The 20,778-nt window shown below is 46.6% G+C and overlaps 1 protein-coding gene and 2 long non-coding RNA genes across 3 annotated transcripts in view; 2 read left to right on the forward strand and 1 right to left on the reverse strand.

Annotated features, from left to right (window-relative positions):
* LOC147023863 (uncharacterized) overlaps positions 1-20,778 on the reverse strand; it is a 57,575-nt gene that overhangs the window by 27,055 nt on the left and 9,742 nt on the right. Inside the window, exon 3 of the long non-coding RNA XR_015060406.1 lies at positions 14,228-14,386. This is a non-coding gene — a long non-coding RNA (uncharacterized LOC147023863). The remainder of the gene's footprint in view (positions 1-14,227; positions 14,387-20,778) is intronic.
* LOC147023864 (uncharacterized) lies at positions 2,651-13,598 on the forward strand. Its single transcript, XM_085889745.1, has 4 exons — positions 2,651-2,880; positions 11,268-11,490; positions 11,594-13,442; positions 13,538-13,598. Exon 3 carries the CDS (start codon positions 11,779-11,781, stop codon positions 13,144-13,146), a length of 1,368 nt encoding a protein of 455 aa, XP_085745871.1. The 5' UTR covers positions 2,651-2,880; positions 11,268-11,490; positions 11,594-11,778; the 3' UTR covers positions 13,147-13,442; positions 13,538-13,598.
* On the forward strand, positions 14,268-20,561 carry LOC147023865 (uncharacterized). The gene is made up of 3 exons (XR_015060408.1): positions 14,268-14,391; positions 15,055-15,199; positions 20,475-20,561. It is a non-coding gene; the product is annotated as an uncharacterized LOC147023865 (long non-coding RNA).

The raw sequence follows: 20,778 nt of genomic DNA on the forward strand, positions 1-20,778 counted from the left end.
GATCGATCAGTTTTGGTGGCACCCCACGAAGACCAAGAATCCTCGAGAGGGCATCCCGATTCACTGAATCGAACGCTTAACAGAGATCAACATAGGCTGCAAGCAGCCCCTGCCGAAACTATCATCTGCGTTCGGTGAGGACACGAAGAGCAAGGATACAGTCAATCGTTGACCTCTTTGGTGTAAAGCCTGACTGCTCTGGACGCTGGTGCTCAAGCAAATGGTGCCGAACCCTATCAAGAATTATCTGAGCAAAGACCTTGCCCGGCACTGAGAGCAACGTCACCCCTCGGTAGTTGTTGCAGTCTTGGCGATCACCCTTTCCTTTCCAGAGAGGGACAACAAGGCCCCTCTTCCAATCAGTTGGGATGATGCCTGTGTTCCAGGCAGAGCACAAAGCTGCATGCAACGACACGAGTGCAGCATTTCCACCAGCCTTGAGAAGTTCAGCATGGATGACACAGATCCCTGGAGCTTTATCTCGTTTCAACTGGTTCACCGCAGCACGTATTTCCACAAGCGAAGGTGGACTTCAGTTGATAGGAGGGTCAGCAACAGGGTAACACCCTTGACATCCAACTCGACAGCTGGGGGATCAGCCTGGTACAACCACTCAAAGTATCTGGCCCGCGGGCCTTTAATTCAGACTCCACTGTCAAGAGCCTACCACTCTCTGCTCTAACTGCAGTGCTCAGAGGGATGGGCTTGGATGAACGCAATGCGCGAATTCCTCTGTAAGCGGGACGAGAATCACCTGTCCACAGGTGATGCTCTACCCCCTCACAGTTGCCTCGCTCAGAGGCCTCCTTGTCCACCCTTAGTGCACGTACAGTTTTATGCCTCAGCTCCTTGAACAGCTCAGCTCTGCCATTCAGCCTGGCCCTGCGACTCTGGTCAATGGTATCCAGTGTTCCTTGAGAGACAAAGTTCTTCTTTGCCCTGCGGTGAGTTCAAAGAAATCCACCAGCAACATCAAGGACGGTGGTCTTGAAGGCACTCCACAACTCTTCAGGATCCCCCAAAGCACCCAGACCCCCCAATTGTCCACTCAGCCTGTTCGCAAACTCCTCAGCTACTCTCTCATCCTTGAGCTTGCCAACATCCAGCCTAGGCTGGGATGATGCAATTCTCCAGGATTTAAGGTGCAGGTTTAGAGTTGCTACAACAAGACGGTGGTCAGTATTGAGGAACTGAGCACTCGGGTCGACCCTGCAGTTCTGGATCATCCTCCAGCGATCGTCAACGAGGACATGGTCTATCTCCTTTGCCACACTGCCAGCGTTGCAATACCAAGTCCAGCGATGAGCTTGTGGGCGCTGAAACCATGAACCGGCCACCCTAAGTCCATGACTTCTTGCAAAGTTAAGGAATCCTTCGTCTCATAATACGCTCGTTGACCAGTGTATCCTCAATTATCATTGGGGTCAGCTTATTGGACACAGCTACAGAAACTCCTTGAGTATGGTAACCATCAGAGCAACCAGACCAATAGTAGGTGAAACCACCCACCATGATCTCGCCGCAATCCAGTCTCCGAACCTCAGAGAGTGCTGCAATACCGATGTCCAAACGCTTGAGCTCAGATGATAAGAGACAGGTGATCATTCTCTCTTTGAATAGGACATTCCAGATACCCACCCGAAAGGACCGCCTCAGATTAACCCAAGGAGACCGCTGTCTGGTGGAACCATTCCCACAAAAATATGCACCATCGTTATATTTTGTTATCTTAAAACTCCGGATTACACTTCCGTGGAATCATCACGGAAGTTCTCTGAATTATATTTAAAGGAGATCTGAAAGAAATGATTACTCGCTGAAAATAAACTTTACGTTCACTGTCTCGACGTGGCGGGAAAACCTGAAAATATGGAAAAAAATTTTTTATCATACTCAGTGGCGTAATAGGTCTGAGTCTGGGAGGTCCGCGGTTCGAATCCCTGCTGGGTCATGGCAAATACTTTAAAAATGGTCCGTGCTGCTTTCTTGCCAACACTCAGCATTTAAAGTTACATTTTGGGAGACAGAGCAATCCAATTTATAATTCCCTTCTGATCCTGCTTTATAATTCCCTTCAAAATAACTCATATTATCATTATCAACCGGTTTGAACTGTGCGTCACAATGCTTGTTGCATCACAAAGACCGTGCCTCTTGTTACCCTGGCAACCAGACAAACAACTGACATTTTCAAACTTTGTGGCTGTGCGATTCCTACAAGCAGCGTTTTCCGATATCTCATCAAAGATAATCGAGAAATAAAGGGGAGAGAAAGCAAAGAGTGTTGTGGAAGGAATCCATTCAAGGAAGAGGAGCGAGGAGGTGATTGGGAGACTTATTAATATCTGAGATCAAGGTACTACATCCAGAGTTGGTTGATGTCCGTTATGAACAACAAATTCGTACGAATATTCTCATTACCCTCAATATGTTTGAACTCCAGCACGGATAAACTACTGATAGTGAAACAAATTCAGTCGGTGGTGGACGTTCAGATAGTATCATTAAAATGTCCTTATGTTATCATGTTATGGAAATGATGATGAATGTCCCCGAATGCGTGAACCTGAATCAAAGTGAACCCGCACATCTCCCTCTAACTTTGCCTTGCTTTCATCATTGCTTTTATCCTCGTCGTTGAGCAGATCAAGATGCCACCGATACGCCAACGCGGAGATCGCATCAAGAGACCCATGAACGCCTTCATGGTGTTTGCGAAGTTAAACCGGCAACAAACGGCCAACATGATGCCAGGAGCTGTAAATGGGGAGGTGAGCAAAGCCCTGGGGGTGACATGGCGCTCCCTCTCAGACGAACAACAACGACCCTTCTACGACGAGGCAAACAGGTTGGACTGTGAACACCACAAGATGTATCCCGGTACGTTGGAGTTCAACATTCCCCGTTCCGGTAAAAAAGCCAAAAGAATGAAAAACAAACTTTCCATGAAGAACTTTATTAAAGGTTTAAATTAAAACGTAAAGTCGTTTTGGTGCTTTAAGCTTTTGCCCTTCACGTTCGTGAAGATGAACAAAAAATTTATTTCAGCAGAGAAATGTCGTTCAATGTGGGGGATGATGGGGTATGTTGAATAACATTTCACATTCTTTGTTCCCGTTGCCAGAGGAGTAGATGACACTTTCTAACAACGGTGCCTTGGTGAACTTCATATAAGTTGTGTGTCCCCAGGAACCAAGATATTTCATTGAATCAGTATTTTAGTCCCGGAGCAATCTGATCTTTTGTCATGGACTTTCCTTCATCACCGTCAATTATCTCCATCATGACAATATCATGATAAACATGATTTCCCAGAAAATTTAACCAAAACATAATCACTAACAACATCGATCACATCATCTTGATCACATTTGACCAATACAGGAGATAAACACCAACAATATCGATCACATCATCTTCATCAAATTTAACCAAAACAGGACATAATCACCCACAATATCGATCACGTCATGTTGATCAAATGGTTCTGAAGTTTCTGTGTGTGGAGCACAATAAAAGATTGTTGGTGCATTCAAACTGCTTCCCCTGCTTGAGACATTACATGGCGACGAGGATGGGATTCTTGTGAGCGCGTGGAAAGTAAGTTGAGCTATTACAGTTATCTGTTGACCGAGCAACTCGACATGTCCCTGCATACGCTACTCGATCACCATGTCCCTCGGCTATATTGACCAGTTCAACCTGCGCATTCTACAGTTCGACAGTATTCATACCAGGCTAACGGCATAGAGGATGATTCCAGGAAGAAAGCGATCATGATGTCGGTTTGGGCAGCGAGACATTTACGATTCTGAAGAATCCCACCATGCCCAGGACCATGATGGATTTAACACACGTCGAGCTTGTGGCAGCGATGAAGGAGCACTGCGAACCTCCACTCTCAGTCATTGTGAGTCGATTCAATTTTTACATGTGTCGCCAAACCCCGACACAGTCCATTTCGGCATTTATAGGTCACCTGAAACACCTTGCCCAGCATTGCCAGTTTGGTTCTCCATTTGACGACATGCTGAGGGACTTGCTCGTAGTGGGAGTGTAACAAGATCGAATTCGCCGGCGCCTACTTGCTTTACGGACTCTGACATTTTCCAGTGGTAAAGACATCGCTATCGCAATGGAGTGTGCAGACAAAAATGCTGCAGATATTACTCGCTCCATCGCGTACCAGCCTGGAGCTGACCTGTCATCTGTCAATCGCGTGGAACAACATCAAACCAGAAAATCCGACGCCAAAACGCCTGGAAACTGCTTGGTGGCTGGTGCAGGTAAGTGTTGTTTCCGCTGCAACGGTGAGCATTCTCCCACTACGTGTCGTTTCAAGAATTCCGCTTGCAACGACTGACACAAGGTGGGTCATATTGCCTCTGCCTGCTCGTCTCAAGAACGGACGGCAAGGAGAGACAAATGCAAAACCCACCTCCTTGACTCAGAGCATAACCAGGAAGACATGACTGATGGAGACAGCCCAAACAGCCACAGTGATGAGTCGTCTGACCTTTTCCACACAAATACTGGCAGACAGTCTACTCCTATACTGGTTATCATAGATTTCGACGGATGGACCATGGAAATGGAGGTAGACACGGATGCTGCCGTCTCACTCATGAATGAAGCAACTTACCGCAACCTGTGGGGGGATTCTGAACAACCCAGCCTCCGTTGGTCCCCAATACGACTCACTACATATACCGGAGAGTCAATACAAGCCAGCAGGTTGTGTGATGTCATAGTAACCGAAGCAACAACACTCACCAATTACAACTCTTGATCATCCCCGGGATGGACCCACACTTCTCAGACGAAACTAGCTCGATGTTGTCAAACTCAATTGGGAACACATCCATCGACTGCAGGCTTCTCCTCGCGGAGGTACTGCAGCACTTCCTCACGAGATACCCGGACGTCTTCAAGGATGAACTCGGGACATTGAAAGGTTTCACTGCTAAGCTCAATGCTGAGGAAGATGTGAAGCCAATTTTCTGCAAAGCACGCCCAGTTCCTCTCGCCTTACAAGAGAAGGTTGATGCAGAATTAGCCAGACTGGAAAAGTTAGGTCTCATTGAGTCAGTTCAGTACTCAAATTGGGCTGCTCCAGTTGTTCCTGTTGTGAAGGCAGACAAATCGATATGACTTTGTGGGGATTACAAAATGTCAATCAACAAATGTTCCACCTTGGACAAATATCCCATACCAAGGATCGATGACTTATACGCAAAACTGAGCGGAGGACAGTCCTTCACCAAGCTTGACATGAGATCGGCCTACCTACAAGTCGTTCTGGATGAGGATTCCAAAGAATATCTCACCATCAACATGCATCGGGAGCTCTACAGATACAACCGCCTGAGTTTTGGTGTCAAATCTGCACCAGGAATCTACCAACGTTGTATGGATAGCCTCTTCAATGCTGAACCACGCGTTGTTGTTTCCCAAGATGACATCCTAGTCACTGGCCGCTCAGAGCATCATCATTGTGACAACCTCGAACATGTGCTACGCATTATCTTCGACTCTGGACTACGCCTGCGGAGAAACAAGTGAGAGTTCATGGTTCCGTCTGTGACCCATTTGGGCCATCGTATTGATGCCGAAGGCTTATATCCCACTGAAGAGAAGATCAGAGCAATCAAAGACGCCCCAGTTCCGACCAACATTTCTGAACTCAAGGCTTACATTGGCATGCTGCAGCACAACAGCAGGTATATCCCAAACATTGCTACCATGCTTGGCCCACTGTATTGCCTGATAAAAAAAGGCATCAACTGGAAATGGGACATTGCAGAGTCATCAGCCTTCCAGAAGTCAAAAGACATGCTGCAGTCTTCAAATGTGCTAGTTCACTACGACCCAGACAAAGTCGTGGTCCTGTCGTGTGATGCGAATCAGTATGGGGTTGGTGCTGTTTTGTCACACATCATGCCAGATCGCACAGAGAGACCAATCACATTCGCATCTCGTACACTGTCCCCAGCTGAGAAGAACTACAGTCAGCTGGACAAAGAAGGACTTGGCATTGTATTCAGAGTTTAAAAATTTCACCAGTACGTCTTCGGTCGACAATTCACGATTTACATAGACCACAGACAACTGATTAGTTTGTTTGGTCCAACAAAAGCGACCTCAGAGATCTTACCGCCTCGGATCATACGCTGGTCACTTACACTCTCGGCATATGATTATGACATTACGTACAGACCTGACTCCACAATTTCAAATGCAGACGCCATGAGTCACCTGCCACTTCCAGACAGAGTGATTAACTCCCCTGCACTTGGCAGCGTGATATCTCATGGAATTTTTGAATGACAACCCAACCGATGCCAACCAGATACAGACCTACATCAGGCGTGACCCATTTCTTTCCAAGGTCATTCATGCGACTGGGCAATGGTGGGGCCTTCGACACGATGCTGACCCTGAATTGTATTAGTACAAGGCTAGGTAGAATGAACGAAGTGTCGAGAATGGCTGCTTGCTGTGGGGATGGCGAGTGGTCATTCCCCAAATCTTGCGCACAAAGATTTTGGATCAGCTTCACGATTGTCATCCAGGCATTGTAAGAATGAAATCACTGGCACAGAACTATGTCTGGTGGCCTCACCTTGACTCTGACATGGAACAGCGTGTGAAACATTGTTATCCGTGCCAAAGCAGTCAAAACGCCCCTGCAAAGTCGCCAATGCATCCCTGGGAATGGCCCACTGAACCATGGCAGAGGATTCATCTTGACTATGCTGGACCCATCGACGGCCGTATGATTCTTATTGTTACAAATGCTCACACGAAATGGATCGATGCCTTTGTAACACATACAGCAACCTCACACACGACGATAGAGAGGCTGTGCCAGTGCTTTGCCACTCATGGTTTGCCACGCATGATAGTCACTGGCAATGGAACCTGTTTCTCAAGCTCTGAGTTCACTGAATTCACCCACCTGAACGGTATAATTCACAAGTTTGTGAGCCCACACCATCAAGCTTCAAATGGACTCTCCGAAAGCTCTGTGAGTTTCGTCAAGTCTGGTCTAAATAAGATACACGGTGGAAGCCTTCAGACCAGACTATCACGTTTGCTTTTCACTCATCACATCACTCCCCACACCACAACGGGGGTGACACCACCTGAGCTGCTGATGAAACGACGTTTGTGTACACGACTGGATTGTCTAAGACCAGACGTGGTGTCGGTCGTGCATCAAAATCAGTGGAAACAGAGACTTCATCATGACAAACATGCAATGCAGCGCTCGAAAACATCATGGACCCGGTGCTTGTGAAAAACCTTGGTTGTGGAAAGGCTTGGCGACCAGGAAAGGTTAACAAAAACGAGGGACCATTGTCTTACAAGATCGAATTCGAGGACAATCGAGTCGTCCGGAGACACCTTGATCATGTCCGGTATCGGTCTTGTGATCCTGTCATCTTCACAAATGATGTCTTGCCACTCCCTGAACCTGTGAAGAGCGACGTTGGTGCTGCAGATGGTACTGCACCACTCCCTGAGGCTGACCCCAATAACGCTGTTGCAGCGCCACCAGCATCTGTTGGCTTTGTACCCCGACGAGCATCAAGAGTTCCAAAGGCGCCAATCCACCTTGATTTGTTGCCGTTACTCATATATTCATGATCTTTGTATTACTTCCGAGTGTCTTCATTACTCTTGTGTTCATCTTTAATGCATTTTCACACTTAATGGGAGGGGGGAGATGTCATGTATTCATGTATGAGATCAACCGGAAGTGCGGTCATCGCGAGGCAGGAACATGGCGGCATTAGGAGGCTGAGCTCATGAATGGTTCTGAGGTTTCTGTGTGTGGAGCACAATAAAAAAATTGATGGTGCATTCAAACTGCTTTCCCTGCCTGATACATTGCAGTTGCTGTTCTCAGAACCGCATGCATCCAACAGATAGTGGTCCCAAGACAGTTATTCCATTAATATACGTGTAGATAGTCCCTTCCCTTTTGTCTCGCGGGACAACAGGGGCATGCGTTGTGAGGATCTCAAAGCTCGGTTTGCTTACATCATTCCTTCTTCATTTCATTTCTAACTTTATTCCTACTTTTCGTTTCTGATTATTCCTAAGGTAAATCTGAGCCACGTGGGCCCTTCGCTGTGAGATGGGTCCTCAGCTAAGGGCCAACAAGCATTACACCCACACCCCTCCGTAGAAAAAACAGCCTGCCAAACGCACACACAGCGGTAGTTTCTGCCCAATGGATGGGAAATGTACTCAACATGACACCGACGCTGCACGGAACGCGTACCGAGGCCGATATGAGAAAGACAACCCCGTGCCACTCTGCGCGGGTTGAGAGTGTGCAAGGCACAAGCGGCGCGTTCCTTTCAACCCATTTCTGGACTAATTATATCGATCAGGTTTCGCCCCGTGCACACGATAGCAGAATCGGGCGAGCGCTGGCCACATGCGTCATGGCGGATCGGAACGGAAGATGTTGTATGGAACGTGCTCTCAAAGGCAGACCCGTGCGCTGCTTACGTCACTTTATCATACAGAGCCGGGCACGAATGGACACATATTACTGTCTGTGCATGGGTTTGCCATAACATCTTACCTTCTCGCCTCTACGGCCAACAAAACTGTGATCTGACAGAGGCATGTTGTACAGCTCGGACCATGTTGGCACACATGGAGTGGGCATGTTGGCCAGCGCTGGCGGGGTGCCCGAGTAGGTGTGCGGGACTGACGCCACTCTCGGCCGGTAGTCAGGGCATGGCCCGGGGGTTCGTGCAACGCGATTCATGGTGCGGAGTTCGGTGTGGGCAATTCGTATCAAGTCGTGAGGACGGAGGAAGACATCTTTGTGGCATGGGATCACCTTGCCGGAAGTGGAATGTTGCTACTTCCAGCCATCGCGGCCGGGCCGCGCAGGGGGTCGGGGCCAATCAGAGCACCCGATTCGGGTGACAAACCCGAGTTTCGGGTGCCCCCCCCGCCCTGCGCTGCAGGGCCTATAAAGGTCCGAGCGGATCCTCCTTCTCTCTCTGTCCTGTCTCACCTCCCGCTCAAGCTGGTCTTGACTCCGCCTTCTGTCGTCATCACTGGACTCCTCCTCCTCTTGTCCGCCTACACGATGCTGACTCCACCCTCCCAACTCAAGCCCCTCCTTCATGCCCACTGTCACGACACGAGCTGCCCGAAGCATGAGACGATGCGCCAGCTGTCAGGGGGTACTGCGCCATGGAGCATTCTCCCCAAACATATTGGTGGTGCGTTCGGGGAATGCTTATCAATTATACAGAGGTACCGAGAGACCATAGCCTCACTCATCTCCTGTCTTGCTTTCAATTCCTCTTGATCGGGTTTTCTGTGTCTGTGTGTGTCAGTGTGTGTGTGTGTCCTGACATCTGTCTATGTAAGTATGCCTGCAGAAGATCGTTATTATTATTTTCGGGTTAGGTCTGCTCTGCGTCCACTTTCATAAGTTGCTTGTTATTTCTACACCACACCTCTCTTCCCTATCTCTGCACAACACACCCCAATAAACCTATTCCCCGTACCACATACTTTTCCTCGCCCCCATTGTACATAAATTATTATTAGAAATGGTCCCTGCTCATTTTTGTCTTTTCCTCCATTGATCCAGCATGATCTGAATCTTAGCTTAGTCGGGACTTTATTCCCAACGATCCGTTCCTCTTTGCCAGTATGTCCTTGAAATGTCGCTCGGCTGCATCTGATCCGGTAAAGTGATCCGGTCCGGTAGAGTGATCCGGTCCAGACAAGGCGTACTGAGGGCATGTTCCCCGGTAATTAAATCACGTTATTTTTAGGTAACCGGATTAACTGACGGAGGACCCTAAGTCACGTGTTTGAGTTATTGGCGTCCACGGTGGGTTGAGCGACCTGCAACTCTGCAGCAACTCTCAGTATCTTTATGTTAATAATTTGTAATGAAAGCAGATCACACAAAACGGTGAAAAGAAAAACTGTGAAAGTAATTGCCAAAAAAAATGGACTCCTGCCGACTGTATTATCGTGCTTTGCAAAAGCAGACGAGAGAGCATGGTGTGACACACAATGAAGTTCCACTTTGTGCACGTTCCTTAACCTTTTCTTCATGAAATATAATCGTCTGAACAGTAGAAAAGATTAAGCTTAATGCTTTGCTAAAATAAATTCACTCAGTTATAAAAATTGCACATTTGTTAAAATTTTCAGATTTCACTCCAGATTTTGACACTTATTTAGACCACGAGATCCGAATGTGAAATTTGATGTAATATTTTGATGATATACTTCAATAAGTCAGTGAGAGTCGATTGTGTTTCCAAAGTAAGGTGTGCATGAATCGGCCAAACAAAATGGTGAATTAACACCCCAGCACGCTGAGAGAGAGCTGATCAAAGATGACGCCTTGATAAAGGACATAATTAAATAAGGCCATTAATTATCTTCAAAAGGGGTTTTTAAATGAACCCAAACACCTAATTTTCACTCACACACTTTCTTGGAGTTCGAAGTGTGCGTGCAAAGTTTGGGGTTCCTCGGTTTCATGGTTTTGGAGTGATGAAGGCGACACACACACACACACACACACACACACACACACACACACACACACACACACACACACACACACACACACACACACACGCGCGCGCGCACGCGCGCACATGCACACGCACACACACACACACACACGCACACACGCGCGCACACGCACACACGCGCGCGCACACACACACACACACACACACACACACACACACACACACGCACACACACACACACACACACACACACACACACACACACACACACACGCACAAACACTTTTTAGTGTCGATGAATAAAAGATCAACTCAGAAAGGTCGAGACAGAAAGAGCATTCAAAGTGAAGATTAATATTTTGACACCAGTTTCAATCCAATAGGAAAGATAATAACATTTCATGGTAATTTGAACACACGTTCCCTCTTATTCCAAATGTATGAAAATGGTGGATTGACCCCCGCATGACCCCCCTTCAGAAACCAAGATATAGAAAAATATTTAAACCCCAATCCAACTATACAAGATACCTGAGAATGTTCCCAAGAGATCACCTAACAGGATATGAAGTCAAACCTTTTGTGTGCTCAGTGTGCTACATTTCCCTATTTGTTGCCCCCTTTTGGAAGTTGGCTCCTCGACAATAAAAGCTGCTTATCAATCCCAACATCAAAAATAAGTTAATTTTACCACATCATCGCTGATCCCTGAACTGTTTTCATCTTCAGGATGGGTGTACAATCCCAGGCCAAGAACAGCAACAGCCTCAGTGGTTCAAACAACAGCAACAGCCTCAGTGGTTCAAACAACAGCAACAGCCTCAGTGGTTCAAATAACAGCAACAGCCTCAGTGGTTCAGACCGGAGCAACAGCTTCAGTGGTTCAGACCAAGCCTCCTGTTTCTCAGGGTAGTGACCAAAATTTGGAAACCTCTCAACAGCAGCCAAAGAGGTAAATATGAAAAGTTATTGTCTCGCAAGGATATGATTATAATTGATAGCAAAGATTGACACAAAGTTCATCTGTCATCGATCTTTCTGTTTTCTTTTCTCAGCTCAACATGCACGTGCATTCACTGCCTTTGGCAGGAAACCTACCCACTGCTGGAAAGATATTTCAGCATACATCCACACCTACTTCGAAATTTGATTGAATACTACAAGGAAAAAAGAACAGCAAGCAGATTCTGCTGAGGTTCTTCCTTCAGCTCACCTGAAACAGGCTGCTGAACGTCCTCTGATGTCACCTCACCTTAACCGGTTGGCTGACCTGCTTCCATGTGACACGTCAGCTCAACTTGACCAGTTGGCTGAGCCGCCTCCACATTATGCCTCAGCTCACCTTGACCAGTTGGCTGAGCTGCCTCCACATTACACCTCAGCTCACGTTGACCAGTTGGCTGAGCTGCATTCAGATTACACCTCAGCGGATCTTTACCAGTTGGCTGACCTGCCACCACATTACACCTCAGCTCACCTTGACCAGTTGGTTGAGCTGCGTCCAGATTACACCTCAGCCCACCTTGACCAGTTGGCTGAGCTGCCTCCAAATTACACTTCAGCCGACCTTTACCAGTTGGCTGAGCTGCCTCCACATTACACCTCAGCTCACCTTCACCAGTTGGCTGAGCTGCATCCACATTACACCTCAGCTCACCTTTACCAGTTGGCTGAGCTGCCTCCACATTACACCTCAGCTCACCTTCACCAGTTGGCTGAGCTGCCTCCACATTACACCTCAGCTCACCTTGACCAGTTGGGTGAGCTGTGTCTAGATTGCACCTCAGCTCACCTTCACCAGTTGGCTGAGCTGCCTCCACATTACAACTCAGCTCACCTTGACCAGTTGGCTGAGCTGCATTCAGATTACACCTCAGCTGACCTTTACCAGTTGGCTGACATGCCACCACATTACACCTCAGCTCACCTTCACCAGTTGGCTGAGCTGCTTCCACATTACACCTCAGCTCACCTTCACCAGTTGGTTGAACTGCCACCACATTACACCTCAGCTCACCTTGACCAGTTGGCTGAGCTGCATTCAGATTACACCTCAGCTGACCTTTACCAGTTGGCTGACATGCCACCACATTACACCTCAGCTCACCTTCACCAGTTGGCTGAGCTGCTTCCACATTACACCTCAGCTCACCTTCACCAGTTGGTTGAACTGCCACCACATTACACCTCAGCTCACCTTCACCAGTTGGCTGAGCTGCCTCCACATTACAACTCAGCTCACCTTGACCAGTTGGCTGAGCTGCATTCAGATTACACCTCAGCTGACCTTTACCAGTTGGCTGACGTGCCACCACATTACAACTCAGCTCACCTTGACCAGTTGGCTGAGCTGCCTCCACATTACACCTCAGCTCACCTTCACCAGTTGGTTGAACTGCCTCCACGTAACAACTCGGCTCACCTTGACCAGTTGGCTGAGCTGCATCCGGATTGCACCTCAGCTCATCTTTACAGTTGGCTGAGCTGCCACCACATTACACCTCAGCTCACCTTCACCAGTTGGCTGAGCTGCCTCCACATTACACCTCAACTCACCTTTGCCAGTTGGCTGAGCTGCCTCCACATTACACCTCAGCTCAACCTTTAACTGTTGGCTGAGCTGCCTCCAGATTACACCTCAACTCACCTTTGTCAGTTGGCTGAACTGCCTCCACATTACACCTCAGCTCACCTCAACCATTTTGCTGAACTTCCTCCAAACTCTCAGCTCACCTTAACCAGTTTGCTGAGCTGCAACCAGTTTCTGTGGTCAGAATTTCTCTGATCACCCCGAATGAACTTTCTGAAAAAAAGTCAGGAAAATATTTCTGCCTTGGAGACTCTGCTTGTGGGTTCTACTTTTGGGACCTTTGGAGTTCTACGTTGGATGGTGCTTGATGAGAGGTCAGTTCATTTGGTTCAACATCAGTTAAATGATCTATTATTTATTTCGATATAAGAAAAGCAATGTATTTATTTATTTATTTATCATTTTTCAGCAAGATGAAGAAAGTGCTGGAAAGAGCTTTCTTCCCATTCCGACATCTTCACATTTGAAAGGCATGACAGTTCATTCTCAAGACATTCGTTGAATTCAATAAATTATCTGTGAAATGATTGATGGAGTTTGTAACATGGGTTTTCATTTGACGGTTTGGGTTGGGTATGAATGTGAGGGTTAAATTGTTTATTGTGGTTATTGGAGAGGGAAATTTGCTGTTCGCTTTATGGTTAGCTTGTTATTCGACCAAGGTCAGTGAAATATAAGCTTACTGGTAACAGGGGCACTGCATCAGCAGTACAGCCAGGTTTCCAGAAATGATGCAACCAGCAGCCACAGGCAACATACGAAACACCATTGGAGAGGGAAACATGAATTTAAAAAATGTCCTTGTGTGACGTAATATGGACATAAACGCGATCCACGGACCATGTTGATCTCTGACCTGCACATCATGTGTTTGAACACACGTGGAATACATTTTTAAAAAGATCTAAATCGTCAAAAATTAAAATATCTCATTGGGTTTACGACGAAAATGCTCAAATATTCATGATAAAAATAACAAATAAATATTTTTCAAATAAACAATGCTTCACAATCGAATGTCAAACGGAATGGTGTTGCAGATTGTGACGTCATAATGTGCGAAACGGAACATCTTTGTCATGTAGACCGGATTACTCACGGACTGAGAGCACCACCATGCAGACCTCTGTTCTGTATATCGCGGTCGTGGGATATTTTGGCATTTTAAACCTTTCTTGGATGCCTTGGATGAACAGTTCTGAACACCAACCTCGTGAGGAACCATCGATCACCATCTTGAAAAGTCTCGAACAACCTGCTGTGGTAATGAAAAAGGGATGGGGGATTTGGGGTCATTCACTGGGGTGCTGTATGTAAATTATTTTTGTTTACACAGTCAAGGCTCGTGGAAGCGATCATAGAATTGAGACGTTCGGCCTCTCACGAGCACAGTCGGCTGTGCTGCCATTTAAAGAGAGGGAAGGGATGTAAGGGGAGCGTACTCCAAAGATAGACTTAACAAGGCACCACCAGGTGTTCGAGGAGGTAGATACGTTTGAAAGTTCATTCTAAAGATTGGAAGAACATTATTTGGTTATGGGAGGTGATTTCGTTGTGTTGGTTTTGCTGGGTGGTTTGGTTGTGCTGGTTGGTTTGGTTGTGCTGGGTGGTTTGGTTGTGCTGGGTGGTTTGGTTATGCTGGGTGGTTTGGTTGTGCTGGTTGGTTTGGTTGTGCTGTGTGGTTTGGTTGTGATGGGTGGTTTGGTACAAATTTTGTCCTCATTAAAACGTTTAATTGTGTTCAGTACTGAGAGTGGAACTCCATGTCTTGGTTAAAGCACCCCAACCCTCCCCTACTGTTCACTGCACACAACCATCAAGAAGACTAAAGTGATGGTTGGTATTTGATTGGAAACTATCGTTATACAATCCCTGGTTCTCTTACCACATGATCTTGAATGCCCTTTTCTAACATGTCATTTCCAGGTTGGTCCTGAGAACAAAGTTCTAAAAACTTGCTGAAGAGAACGACCAACATGGACTCACCCATGGCGTCCACAAAACCAATGGATGTGTCCAACGAAGGAGTTTCCTGGAAAAAGATCAACTCTTGATGATCCATCTGAGCAGAGTAAGTAGATGTTACAGATGATTGATAAGTACATATTACAGATAATTGATTGTTTTGTATTTTGTAGAATTGAATGATGAATAATAATTTTAAAACGTCAAGGGTGAGGGTCAGGTATCCAATCAAATGGGTCAGGGTCAGGTATCCAATCAAATGGGTCAGGGACAGGTATCCAATCAAATGGGTCAGGGATCCAATAAAATGAGTTAGGGTCAGGTATCTCATCAAATGCGTCAGGGTCAGGTATACAATCAAATGGGTCAGGGTCAGGTTTTCAATCAAATGGGTCAAGTATCTCATCAAATTGGTCAGCGATCCAATCAAATGGGTCAAGGTCAGGTATCCAATCAAATGGGTCAGGGTCAGGGATCCAATCAAATGGGTCAAGGTCAGGTATCTAATCAAATGGGTCAGGGTCAGGTATCCAAACAAATGGGTCAGGGATCCAATCAAATGGGTCAGGGTCAGGTATCTCATCAAATGGGTCAGGGTCAGGTGTACAATCAAATGGGTCAGGGTCAGGTGTCCTATCAAAGATGGACCTGTTGGAACCCGGTAATCTCTGTGAGAGGTTATGAAGTGGCAGTTCTTGTTATGTCTCTTATTAATTACGTAACACACCAGTACACAAATGCCACACAAAATACACCACAAAAAACCACACAAACACCAAACAAAACAAGTCCTGGTGAGGATCTGCAATATCTGATTGCTCTTTATGTTGTTTTCTTCACATAAAAGTGATTGCTCAGTACAAGTCATCATGTCGTGTTATCAAATAAATTGATGTGGGCCGGGGACCGGTGGCGAGAATGACCGCGAAGTGGGGGAAGTTACGTCGTCTCCCACCAGACTCCTGGAATTGTCGGCCATTGCTCACGGATAACTCCGTGAGGCGGTGGGTTGCTTAACCGACCGTGGATGCCAATAACTACACCACGTAGTGCAGGATCTTTTTGTCTTGAACCAATTTACCTAATTAACTACGCGGTGTCATCTACCGGGGAACCACGCCCTCGGCACGTCTTGCTCGAACCGGGTCACACTACCGATTGCGGTAGAGTTCCACCTACTGACTACCAACTCCGGTTCAGGTGCAGTCGAGTGGAACTGCCAAAGCCGTGCCGGCTTGGATGAGCAGATTAACGGGAACAAATACCCGGCGAAAACTCAGATACGAACCATGCTGGACCAATGAAAGAAAGGACAGAAACGAACTGGGAATATTTCTGCAATTGTTTTATTTACAGCAAGCTTATCGCGGATATACATGAGATTTACAATGATCGAAAACACTTACGCAGTTGTACTTGGCAAATGGTGCCACACACACAGACGAAAATAAAACCCAGGTGAATTCCAAGGAACCTCGCAGCCAGGGAGAGAGACGAGCTGGGGTCGCGGCTCGGCTGGGTACCTGCACGTTGGAGGGAGGGGGTGATCCGTGGTGCGGCACCAGCCAATGGTCGTGCAGATCGGCCCGCAGTCATGCGTGGGGCTCGTGTCCGTGGATCCTAGGGTGGGGATCAGGGTCGCGGACAGGACCCAGCGAGAGACCCAGTCGAGGTCGGGTGTCCTCGGGCGTTATCAGAATCGACCAGACGGATCGCTCCACCAACGAAGAACGGCCATGCACCACCACCCACAGACTCGTGAAAAAGCTCTCAGTCTGTCAATCCTCCTCATACACCAATGTCAAGACTCCAGCAAAACTCCAACGAATGCCCCAGCGAATGCAGAACTCAACTGAGCCTTTTCACTGAACTCCAACGAACACGCGTCTCAGAGGGTCCCTTTGTAGTCCATCCCCCTCCCTCAGCGAGGTGGGGCCTTGGTCAAAACTGATGTCACTGTCCGCCCTAATTGGACAGGGCCTCCATGGTCCGCCCCTTCTCGGCGGAATTTCGGCCATGCCGGGAGCCCGCCCCCTCCACGCGTGACTGCACTCTCCAAAAAAAAGTGACCTCACAAAGATTTCGCCTCGGAAAGCGAGAAAAAGGTACTGTGGTTCAAATAAGAGGGGAAATAAAGATTAATTACCCTAACTAAAAAAAAGATCGCAACACACCCCTTCAAATTCCCACTATACACAAGGAGGGATTCTGTCCACACATATACTGAACGGCATAACTAACTTCAGGGCACCTGTATGTTTGAATGCATATGGTTCCGAGAACCGCAATAATATAATGGTGTATTAATGGAAGAGGTTGACGGATGGGATGTTCACACTGAGACTTGTCCCGAGAGAGACGGTGATGGCGATACTGAGGTGGATGGGATTGGGAGAAGCAGAAGTTGTTCTGGTGGAGGGGATGTACAAGGTGGTTGATCCTGGGATGTTGGATGAGTTCAGTGTGAACATCAGGTTGAGGCATGGAAGCTCTCTCTCCCTCTCATGTTCATCATGGTGATGGAGCTGATCATCAGGAGGGTAAAAATGAAGGGTATTTGGGGAGGATGTTGCATGTGAATGATCTGGTTGTTGTGGTGGAGAGTAATAGCCCTTGATCCAGACCCCAACATTTTCATCATCGGTATCAATCAGACACCGTGAGGCTAATGGTGTTTTTTATCAAGGCTCGTGTCCCTTGAGATGTTAAATGTTTGATACCAGTGTGAAGCTCTTTACCATCTCGGTTTTAACACTCGGTAAACAACCCTAACCCCCTCAGGTCACCGATTGCCAGATTTTTCACCCACAATGCATCTTGGGTCATCATTTTATGGTGTATTAAGAATGTATTCAAGTATTTTCATAAAATCTTTGTATGTTGTTGCCAAGGATATTAAATTCCTCATATAATGGTATAAAATTATCCACCAGTGATGAATATAATGATCACAATGACCTTTCAAACGTGGTTGAAATAACCTCCGAAAACCGCTGAAAATGAAGTTTTTAAAAATCATCTCGTTTATGATTATGATTTCTGAATTAATCATATGTTTAATAACTTAAAGACGTCTTAAACCCAGATCACGTGATTCATCAATAATTTATCACAGGAACCCTTTCCCAACGTTTTGATCCTATTTACAATCATATCTGACACCTGTTAACAAGTTTGTTCCCCATTTTATACAAAGACCCTCAAATGACGCTTCTCGACGATTTTATGAATGAAATTGGAATGTAACATTCTTGGTGAAATTGATTCAAGTTTGGGGACATCCATCCATCCATCCATCCATCCATCCATCCAACAATGAGGACCATACTCTGTGCAGAGCATTGGTGCTGCCTCAGCAGTCTCCTTGGCTATTGGACACAATTCTGGGCGGGTTGCCAATTCGACACAGGATACCAGCAAGCTGGCACTCATTTTGTCTCGGAAGGATGACAGGCAGAGTCAACCCCACCTGGTATTAATTCAACAGCGATTGGGATTTGAACTCAGGATACTCGGATCCCAAGACCACCTCCCTAACCATGAAGCCAACATCAGGCAAAAGTTTGGTGACCCAATGACTCTATGGTCTGGTTAGTGACCACGTGGTACACATTTGGGAAGCTTGCACCTTTTGGGACAAGAACAAGCCAGTAGCTGCAGTACAGCTTGGGGAGTGGGTTGTCCATCTATCCAATGTACTGCCAGCTGGCCATGTCCATCCTGGGTCTCCCAGTACCAGCCTCTCCTCCCCCACTGCCCCCCACCCCCCATGGGATTCGGTGCGTGCCGATGGACATAGAAACCGGTACACTGAGAAAAAACATCACAGAATCGTCGGACAACATCCATGAATGAAAATATAAATAAATGAAAAAAAAACATGAAAAATCAAATGCAGGTGAGTTACCTGTGACAATGGGGGAAGCACGGTTTTATTTGTATGCTTACACAATGTGTAATCACACCCCACCAGTACACAATCAACTGACAATGATCCGAAACATTTTGGGTGAAAAATCTGGCATTCGGTGACATAATCTGCATATGTGGCTATCTGAGGGGAACAGTGACTGAGGATGGTGATTTGGAGGCAGAAGTATGGAAGAGGATTCAGATAGGTTGGAGTGCTTGGAGGAGGGTGGAAGGGAAAATGGCAGATAGAAAGATATCAGGAGAATTGAAAGGGAAAGTATTAGTGTCTTGTGTGATGCCGGCCTATCTTTATTCTCGAAATGGTGACACTGACAGACAACAACAAGGTTTGCAAGTTTGTGAGACGACTGGATTAGGATTGCGAAAGTGAAGAGGGTGGATAGAAGGAGGATGGATGAAACGAGGGAGCAGATTGGTGTGCACATGTGCTTGACAGGGAGATTGGTAAAAAGCCAGCTGAAGTTGGCTGAACACTCGGTATGGATGGAGGAAGAGAAAATGGTAAAGAAAGCACATTTGTTGAGGAAGCAAGGTAGGAGGAAAGTAGAGAGACCAAGGTTGAGATGGGAATGTTGTGTGAGGATGGATATCAAGAAGGTGGAGATGGTTGGAGAGTGGACTGAGTTGGTTGAGGACACGAAGCGAAGTGGAGGAGTATTGAAGTCAATGCAGGGTAGAAGCTTGTTGCTCATGGACCTCATCCACGTCACAGCAGCTCGGTCTCGGCATGCATGCATGCGTCCATCTGTCAGCAATTGTCCTTTGATTGCGACCACGAATCGAGTAATTAAGCCACCCCTACATGACACTGATGCTCAAAAACAAAGTTTTTCAGCATAAGTATTGGGACACAGTGATTGATAACTCATTCAAATTCAGCAGGAATTCCCAAGTGTTGGATTGTCAATCAAACCAAAGATTGTTCTTGTTAAGGATATTGAATGAGTTTCATATCAGTAATGGCATTTGGCATTTTGGTTCTTTTCCATCAATCTTTGATTCAAAGTATTCTCATTTTCAATTTGATTTGAATGTTTGGGTAATTCGTTAAAGGAGAATGATAATGAATCGGAAAGACCCAGGAAGATTGTCCGGTGTGTATTACGGACAATCGTTCCCCTGATTTGTACCTTGTATGAGAAACGTGACGTGTAGAAGGTTCACACGATGTAAAACCCATCACACACACTTCACGTTTCTTTGAGTTTTAATTGTTCAGACATTCCCCTTGGTGCTCCACTTCCCTTGTTCTGTTCTTTTAGACAATCATTTGTCTCTAATTAAATTCACATGTTTCACACTGATGTGAAAAGATTGTGATGAACCCTTTTTGAATTGGCAGTGGATGAAAAATTTCCATCTTTCACTTGGACAATAAAAAAGAATGAAATGAAATCACTCCGTTTTGTTGCATCATTCCTTCCTTTTCCCACACCACAATCCTCCAGACTTGGTGAAGAACAATCTGCTGTAGAGATTGGGGGAAAGTAAAGATCTCGGAGAACAAAACCTCAACGGAATCTGTAAGTTTGGAGGAAATGAATTGGGGGGTGTGGGGGGGGGGAGGAGGGAATGGGGAAGGAATTGTGGGATTGGTGTGGGGAGAGTACCAAAAGTGGTGGTGGAGGTGTGAGGGAGAGAGGAGGTGTGGGAGGGAAGAGAGTGAGGAAGGAGTGTTGGGGTTGTGGGAGGAAGATGGGAAGTCCAATGAAGGACACCATGTGGTATAATAACTAGTCTCCATTGGTTGAG

This window comes from Eptatretus burgeri, chromosome 7 (genome assembly GCF_056783735.1).
Source record: "Eptatretus burgeri isolate ZD-2024b chromosome 7, Ebu_testis_v1, whole genome shotgun sequence".
NCBI lineage: Eukaryota > Metazoa > Chordata > Myxini > Myxiniformes > Myxinidae > Eptatretus > Eptatretus burgeri.

Coding starts and splice junctions, on each gene's coding strand:
- LOC147023864 (XM_085889745.1), top strand. CDS start 11,779: ATGTCACCTCACCTTAACCGGTTGGCTGACCTGCTTCCATGTGACACG.